The 8,435-nt window shown below is 48.4% G+C and overlaps 3 protein-coding genes across 5 annotated transcripts; 2 read left to right on the top strand and 1 right to left on the bottom strand.

Moving 5' to 3' along the window:
- Window positions 1–286: 286 nt before the first annotated feature.
- Window positions 287–3,880, top strand: LOC114830266 (basic proline-rich protein-like). Of its 3 annotated transcripts, none has more exons than XM_034290653.1 (4): window positions 287–1,075; window positions 1,188–1,388; window positions 1,511–2,237; window positions 3,846–3,880. In XM_034290653.1, coding segments are annotated over exons 1-4 (990 nt in total). In that variant the 5' UTR covers window positions 287–1,015; the 3' UTR covers window positions 3,848–3,880. The 3 variants fall into 3 exon arrangements, with proteins under 3 accessions (XP_034146544.1, XP_034146543.1, XP_034146542.1); XM_034290652.1 differs by lacking the exon at window positions 3,846–3,880 and having other exon boundaries at window positions 288–439; window positions 610–1,075; window positions 1,511–2,778; XM_034290651.1 differs by lacking the exon at window positions 3,846–3,880 and having other exon boundaries at window positions 288–1,075; window positions 1,511–2,778.
- Window positions 3,847–4,490, bottom strand: LOC117593923 (translation initiation factor IF-2-like; the record flags this gene model as incomplete). The annotated part of the gene is made up of 1 exon (XM_034290657.1): window positions 3,847–4,490. A coding segment is annotated over one exon (618 nt), but the record flags the coding sequence as incomplete, so codon positions are not given.
- Window positions 4,491–4,872: 382 nt separating this feature from the next.
- LOC117593991 (DBF4-type zinc finger-containing protein 2 homolog) lies at window positions 4,873–5,895 on the top strand. The gene is made up of 2 exons (XM_034290822.1): window positions 4,873–4,879; window positions 5,375–5,895. Exons 1-2 carry the CDS (start codon window positions 4,873–4,875, stop codon window positions 5,893–5,895), a joined length of 528 nt encoding a protein of 175 aa, XP_034146713.1.
- The last annotated feature ends 2,540 nt before the right edge of the window (window positions 5,896–8,435 follow it).

The raw sequence follows: 8,435 nt of genomic DNA, 5'->3' as shown, positions 1-8,435 counted from the left end.
ATAAGTCAGTTTGTTAAATTGAGACGTGGGGTGACGTGGGGTTGTAAGGTTGACATTTGTAAAACCTTTCAAAGCCTAGCTAGCTAAGAATTCCAGTCGTCTACATGGAAAATATAAATAATTTTGCCCAACCATAACAGATGGATGATGAGTAATGCACATAGACTTGAGACTTGACTTAAGACTTTTCTGAACTAGTAAGCAGCGTGTGGTTTTTGGGAAGCTGCGGATGAAATGTATTGTGACGTCATAATCACATTTTGGAACTCCGAGTGAGTATTAGAACGGTGTCAATCGAAGACAGCCTCAGTTGCTGAACGGTGTTGCACAGGGGCTCATCTAATAACAAAACGACGATGATGTCCGTATTTTATATTTTATTTGAGGCCCTGCGGAACCTGAGGAGGGTTTCGATAAGAATAGCGACCTCTGGAAATCGGTGCGTCTAAGATAACATCGGCAAGACTGCATTTTATCAATTGTGACCGGATGATTTTGACCAGTCGGCTAGTTTAGATATTTTTTCTTAGATATATACGCCAGCACATTCTTTTTCCTTTTCAACCTTTTAAAAATATGTATAGCAACTATTTAGATTGTCATCCACAGAGTGAAATAGTAGGTAGTAAGACAGAGATTGATCTAAGTCGTGCGTCCACGACTTGAACTCCCAGGTGAAATGCCAAAGAAATCATGCCATGCAAATGCAATTCATATTATGATATAATGTATACGATATATGTATTAGATGTGACTTGATTAAGCATGTATTTAATTTTATAAAAACTAACTATATAGAATAAAATAGACATGTACAGCTAACAATAAGACTCCTGAGATCAGCTAGTAGTAGCTTACAGTTGCATAAGTTTGAAGGTAATAGCATTTTATCAGGGCCAGAATTGGTAAAACAAGAGATTTTTCTTGTGAGAGCTGTTTTTTATGGAACAAGTTATCTAACAGTTTCACTTTAGCAGACATTTATAGGGCCTGAAACGATGGCCGAGATGCCAGGATGAGAAAAATTGCAGTTTTCGACATAATCTTTGAAATCATCACAATTATTATATTGCAGGTAAAACACTTTTTTTTTGTGGTTGACAGCAGTTTGTTTCAGCAAATAAAAAATATATTTTATTGTTACTGAAAAAAATAAAAGCTTTTTTACTCTGTTTGCTCCACTGCAGGTTGGAAGGATTTTAAAACGGAGACGTGTGCCCCTAAAGGACATCTGCCCAAGCCGTTCTGCTTGTATTTTGACTGCTCACACAAACAGGTTCTACTGGCCAGCGGGAATGTATACAGAGGAGTACACATTCACCAACCAACAACCAGGATATAGTTTGTCGGTATCTGACTTACACCACAATAGTCTTCAGTGTTTGAAGGTATGGCAAAATTGTCTGTATAGGGTCCCCATTTTGGGGGGTGGGTGCTGTGTCTATAATAATAAAACTTAGAAAACAAATTTGTACAAAAGTAAATTCCCCCGCGGCCTGCTGCTGCCCAGAGTCCCTGCCCCCCCGGCCTGCTTCCGGCCCAGAGTCCGTGCCTTTGCGGCCTGCTGCCGCCTGAAGTCCCTGCCCCCGCGGCCTGCCGCCGCCCGGAGTCCCTGCCCCTGCGGCCTGCCGCCGCCCGGAGTCCCTGCCACCGCGGTCTGCCGCCGCCCGGAGTCCCTGCCACCGCGTTCTGCCTGCCGCCTGGAGTCCCTGCCACCGCAGTCTGCCGCCGCCCGGAGTCCCTGCCACCGCGGCCTGCTGCCGCCCAGAGTCCCTGCCCCCCCGGCCTGCTTCCGGCCCAGAGTCCGTGCCTTTGCGGCCTGCCGCCGCCCGGAGTCCCTGCCCCCGCGGCCTGCCGCCGCCCGGAGTCCCTGCCCCCGCGGCCTGCTGACGCCCGGAGTCCCTGTCTTTGCGGCCTGCTGCCGCCCAGAGTCCCTGCCTTTGCGGCCTGCTGCCGCCCAGAGTCCCTGCCTTTGAGGCCTGCTGCCGCCCAGAGTCCCTGCCTTTGCGGCCTGTTGCCGCCCGGAGTCCCTGCCTTTGCGGCCTGCCGTCGCCCGGAGTCCCTGCCTTTGCGGCCTGCCGCCGCCCGGAGTCCCTGCCCCCGCGGCCTGCCGCCGCCCGGAGTACCTGCCACCGCGGCCTGCCACCGCACGGAGTCCCTGCCTTTGCGGCCTGCTGCCGCACGGAGTCCGTGCCCCACCCTCTCCTTTTGTTTACCGTGTCACAGAGGGCGGTATTGTGAGGTTCTATTATTATTTATTTTTTCTTGAATGAAACCTGTTGTTTGGTTTTTGTTTGTGTTCTTACATGCAGCCTGTCCTTATCCTTATTGTTTCCTCCTGTGCCTTGTCTGTCTGTAGTTGTCCCTTCTGTCTAATTATTAAAATAAAATGAATAATACTTTTCAAGCAAAATTAAACAACAAAAAATGTATAGGTCCACATTATGGGGGGTGGGTGAGGAGTCTATAATAATAAAACATAGGAAACTAATTTCTAGAAAAGTAAATTCCTAACGAAATAATTCTGATTGGAGATAGATAATAATAATACTTGTCAAGCAACATTGGACAACCAAATATTAATACGGTCCCCATTATGGGGGGTGGGTGAGGGGTCTATAAAAATAAAACATAGGAAACAAATTTGTACAAAAGTAAATTCCTAACTAAATAATTCTGATTGGATATGGAAAATAATGATACTTGTCAAGCAAAATTTAACAATAAAAGATGTAAATGGTCCCCATTATGGGGGGTGGGTGAGGGGTCTATAATAATAAAACATAGGAAACGAATTTGTAGAAAAGTAAGTTCCTAACTAAATAATTCTGATTGGATATAGAAAATTTTAATACTTGTCAAGCAAAATTGAACAACAATAAATTTATAGGGTCCCCATTTTGGGGGGTGGGTGAGGGGTCTATATTAATAAAACATAGAAAACTAATTCGTACAAAAGTAAATTCCTTTTAAGTTTTGAAAACCTAATAGTTTGAAATTCGGTCTAACTATATCATTCTGATTGAATATAGAAAATAATAATTCTTATCAAGCAAAATGTAACAACAATAAATGTATAGGTCCCCATTATGGGGGGTGGGTGAGGGGTTTTTAATAATAAAACATAGAAAACAAATTAGGAATTAACTTTTGTACAAACTAAATAATTCAGATTGTATATAGAAAATATGAATACTTGTCAAGCTAAATTGAACAACAATAAATTAATAGGGTCCCCATTATGGGGGGTGGGTGAGTGGTCTATAATAATAAAAACAAATTTGTAGAAAAGTAAATTCCTAACTAAATAATTCTGATTGGATATGGAAAATAATAATACTTGTCAAGCAACATTTTACAAACAAAATATTCAAGGTTTCCCCATTATGGGGGGTGGGTGAGGGGTCTATAATAATAAAACATAGGAAATTAATTTGTAGAAAAGTAAATTCCTAACGAAATAATTCTGATTGGATATAGAAAATTATAATACTTGTCAAGCAAAATTGAACAACAAAAAATTAATAGGGTCCCCATTATGGGGGGTGGGTGAGTGGTCTATAATAATAAAACAGAAAATGTAGCCCATTATGTTTGGTTTTTGTTTGTGTTATTAAACGCAACCTGTCCTTGTCCTTATTGTTTGCACCTGTGCCTTGTTTGACCCTGTAAGTTCCTCCTTCCTCAGTTTTACTTGTTGGTCGTTGTTGTTAGTGTGTTTTGTTATTTTGCCTGTTCCTTCCATTTGTGCCCTTTTGTTTTTGTACGTTGTGTTAATTGGTAGCCTTTTTGCCATTTTGGAATCCTCTGCGCCTGTGTCCTTCTACCCCTGCCCAAAACGAAAGAGAGTGACCAAAAGAATCCTGGCCAGGTTAGTCAGCAGGCTGATCATCGCGCCCAATTCCCTGCCCCGCGGCCTGCTGCCGCCCAGAGTCCCTGCCTTTGAGGCCTGCTGCCGCCCAGAGTCCTTGCCTTTGAGGCCTGCTGCTGCCCAGAGTCGCTGCCTTTGAGGCCTGCTGGCGCCCACAGTCCCTGCCTTTGAGGCCTGTTGGCGCCCAGGGTCCCTGCCCCCGCGGCCTGCTGCCGCCCAGAGTCATTGCTGCCGCCCAGAGTCCCTGCCCCGCGGCCTGCTGCAGCCCAGAGTCCCTGCCTTTGAGGCCTGCTGCTGCCCAGAGTCCCTGCCTTTGAGGCCTGCTGCCGCAACGAGTCCCTGCCTTTGAGGTCTGCTGCCGCCCAGAGTCCCTGCCTTTGAGGCCTGCTGCTGCCCAGAGTCCCTGCCTTTGAGGCCTGCTGCCGCCTGGAGTCCCTGCCTTTGAGGCCTGCTGCCGCCCGGAGTCCCTTCCCCCGCGGCCTGCTGCCGCCCAGAGTCCCTGCCTTTGAGGCCTGCTGCTGCCCGGAGTCCCTGCCCCCGCGGCCTGCTGCCACCCGTAGTCCCTGCCCCCGCGGCCTGCTGCCGCTCGGTGTCCGTGCCCCACCCTCTCCTTTTGTTTACCGTGTCACAGAGGGCGGTATTGTGAGGTTCTATTTCATTATTTTTTTTCTTGAATGAAACCTGTTGTTGGGTTTTTGTTTGTGTTCTTACACGCAGCCTGTCCTTATCCTTATTGTTTCCTCCTGTGCCTTGTCTGTCCGTAGTTGTCCCTTCTGTCTAATTATTAATATAAAATGAATAATACTTTTCAAGCAAAATTAAACAACAAAAAATGTATAGGTCCACATTATGGGGGGTGGGTGAGGGGTCTAAAAAAATTAAACATAGGAAACTAATTTTTACAAAAGTAAATTCCTAACGAAATAATTCTGATTGGATATAGAAAATTATAATAGTTGTCAAGCAAAATTGAACAACAAAAAATTTATAGGGTCCCCATTATGGGGGGTGGGTGAGGGGTCTATAATAATAAAACAGAAAATGTAGCCCATTATGTTTGGTTTTTGTTTGTGTTACTAAACACAACCTGTCCTTGTCCTTATTGTTTGCACCTGTGCCTTGTTTGCTCCCTCATTTTGTCCCTGTAAGTTCCTCCTTCCTCAGTTTTACTTGTTGGTCGTTGTTGTTAGTGTGTTTTGTTCTTTTTCCTGTTCCTTCCATTTGTGCCCTTTTGTTTTTGTACGTTGTGTTAATTGGTAGCCTTTATGCAATTTTGGAATCCTCTGCGCCTGTGTCCTTCTACCCCTGCCCAAAACGAAAGAGAGTGACCAAAAGAATCCTGGCCAGGTTAGTCAGCAGGCTGTTCATCGCGCCCAATTCCCTGCCCCGCGGCCTGCTGCCGCCCAGAGTCCCTGCCTTTGAGGCCTGCTGCCGCCCAGAGTCCCTGCCTTTGAGGCCTGCTGCCGCCCAGAGTCCCTGCCTTTGAGGCCTGCTGCCGCCCAGAGTCCCTGCCTTTGAGGTCTGCTGCCGCCCAGAGTTCCTGCCTCTACGGCCTGCTGCCGCCCGGAGTCCCTGCCCGCGCGGCCTGCTTCTGCCCAGAGTCCCTGCTGCCCAGAGTCATTGCCTTTGCGGCCTGCTGCCCCCGCGGAGTCCCTGCCCCAGCGGCCTGCTGCCGCCCAGAGTCCCTGCCCCCGCGGAGTCCCTGCCACCGCGGCCTGCTGCCGCCCGGAGTCCCTGCCCCCACGGCCTGCTGCCGCCCGGAGTCCCTGCCCCCGCAGCCTGCTGCCGCCCGGAGTCCCTGCCCCCGCGGCCTGCTGCCGCCCAGAGTCCCTGCTGCCGCCCGGAGTCCCTGCTGCCGCCCAGAGTCCCTGCTGCCGCCCGGAGTCCCTGCTGCCGCCCAGAGTCCCTGCTGCCCAGAGTCATTGCCCTGCTTCTGCCCAGAGTCCCTGCTGCCCAGAGTCATTGCCTTTGCGGCCTGCTGCCCCCGCGGAGTCCCTGCCCCAGCGGCCTGCTGCCGCCCGTAGTCCCTGCCCCCGCGGAGTCCCTGCCACCGCGGCCTGCTGCCGCCCGGAGTCCCTGCCCCCGTGGCCTGCTGCCGCCCGGAGTCCCTGCCCCCGCGGCCTGCTGCCGCCCGGAGTCCCTGCCCCCGCGGCCTGCTGCCGCCCGGAGTCCCTGCCCCCGCGGCCTGCTGCCGCCCGGAGTCCCTGCCCCCGCGGCCTGCTGCCGCCCGGACTCCCTGCCCCCGCGGCCTGCTGCCGCCCGGACTCCCTGCCCCCGCGGCCTGCCGCCGCCCGGAGTCCCTGCTGCCCCCGCGGCCTGCCGCCGCCCGGAGTACCTGCCACCGCGCCCTGCCACCGCACGGAGTCCCTGCCTTTGCGGCCTGCTGCCACACGGAGTCCTTGCCCCACCCTCTCCTTTTGTTTACCGTGTCACAGAGGGCGGTATTGTGAGGTTCTATTATTATTTATTTTTTCTTGAATGAAACCTGTTGTTTGGTTTCTGCCGCCGCCCGGAGTACCTGCCACCGCGGCCTGCCACCGCACGGAGTCCCTGCCTTTGCGGCCTGCTGCCGCACGGAGTCCGTGCCCCACCCTCTCCTTTTGTTTACCGTGTCACAGAGGGCGGTATTGTGAGGTTCTATTATTATTTATTTTTTCTTGAATGAAACCTGTTGTTTGGTTTTTGTTTGTGTTCTTACATGCAGCCTGTCCTTATCCTTATTGTTTCCTCCTGTGCCTTGTCTGTCCGTAGTTGTCCCTTCTGTCTAATTATTAAAATAAAATGAATAATACTTTTCAAGCAAAATTAAACAACAAAAAATGTATAGGTCCACATTATGGGGGGTGGGTGAGGGGTCTATAATAATAAAACATAGGAAACTAATTTCTAGAAAAGTAAATTCCTAACGAAATAATTCTGATTGGAGATAGATAATAATAATACTTGTCAAGCAACATTGGACAACCAAATATTAATACGGTCCCCATTATGGGGGGTGGGTGAGGGGTCTATAAAAATAAAACATAGGAAACAAATTTGTACAAAAGTAAATTCCTAACTAAATAATTCTGATTGGATATAGAAAATTTTAATACTTGTCAATCAAAATTGAACAACAATAAATTTATAGGGTCCCCATTTTGGGGGGTGGGTGAGGGGTCTATATTAATAAAACATAGAAAACTAATTCGTACAAAAGTAAATTCCTTTTAAGTTTTGAAAACCTAATAGTTTGAAATTCGGTCTAACTATATCATTCTGATTGAATGTAGAAAATAATAATTCTTATCAAGCAAAATGTAACAACAATAAATGTATAGGTCCCCATTATGGGGGGTGGGTGAGGGGTTTATAATAATAAAACATAGAAAACAAATTAGGAATTAACTTTTGTACAAACTAAATAATTCTGATTGTATATAGAAAATATGAATACTTGTCAAGCTAAATTGAACAACAATAAATTTATAGGGTCCCCATTATGGGGGGTGGGTGAGTGGTCTATAATAATAAAACATAGAAAACGAATTTGTAGAAAAGTAAATTCCTAACTAAATAATTCTGATTGGATATGGAAAATAATAATACTTGTCAAGCAAAATTTTACGAACAAAATATTCAAGGTTTCCCCATTATGGGGGGTGGGTGAGGGGTCTATAATAGTAAAACATAGGAAATTAATTTGTAGAAAAGTAAATTCCTAACGAAATAATTCTGATTGGATATAGAAAATTATAATACTTGTCAAGCAAAATTTAACTACAAAAAATTAATAGGGTCCCCATTATGGGGGGTGGGTGAGTGGTCTATAATAATAAAACAGAAAATGTAGCCCATTATGTTTGGTTTTTGTTTGTGTTACTAAACGCAACCTGTCCTTGTCCTTATTGTTTGCACCTGTGCCTTGTTTGTCCCTGTAAGTTCCTCCTTCCTCAGTTTTACTTGTTGGTCGTTGTTGTTAGTGTGTTTTGTTCTTTTTCCTGTTCCTTCCATTTGTGCCCTTTTGTTTTTGTACGTTGTGTTAATTGGTAGCCTTTATGCAATTTTGGAATCCTCTGCGCCTGTGTCCTTCTACCCCTGCCCAAAACGAAAGAGAGTGACCAAAAGAATCCTGGCCAGGTTAGTCAGCAGGCTGTTCATCGCGCCCAATTCCCTGCCCCGCGGCCTGCTGCCGCCCAGAGTCCCTGCCTTTGAGGCCTGCTGCCGCCCAGAGTCCCTGCCTTTGAGGCCTGCTGCCGCCCAGAGTCCCTGCCTTTGAGGCCTGCTGCCGCCCAGAGTTCCTGCCTCTACGGCCTGCTGCCGCCCAGAGTCCCTGCCCCCGCGGCCTGCTGCCGCCGAGAGTCATTGCTGCCGCCCAGAGTCCCTGCCCCGCGGCCTGCTGCCGCCCAGAGTCCCTTCCTTTGATGCCTGCTGCCACCCAGAGTCCCTGCCCCGCGGCCTGCTGCCGCCCAGAGTCCCTGCCTTTGAGGCCTGCTGCCGCCCAGAGTCCCTTCCTTTGATGCCTGCTGCCGCCCAGAGTCCCTGCCTTTGAGGTCTGCTGCCGCCCAGAGTCCCTGCCTTTGAG

The sequence above is a fragment of the Esox lucius genome, chromosome 24, assembly GCF_011004845.1.
Source record: "Esox lucius isolate fEsoLuc1 chromosome 24, fEsoLuc1.pri, whole genome shotgun sequence".
Taxonomy (NCBI): domain Eukaryota; kingdom Metazoa; phylum Chordata; class Actinopteri; order Esociformes; family Esocidae; genus Esox; species Esox lucius.
Note: the sequence above shows the minus strand (reverse complement) of the source record. Positions and strands in the feature narration are given on the sequence as shown.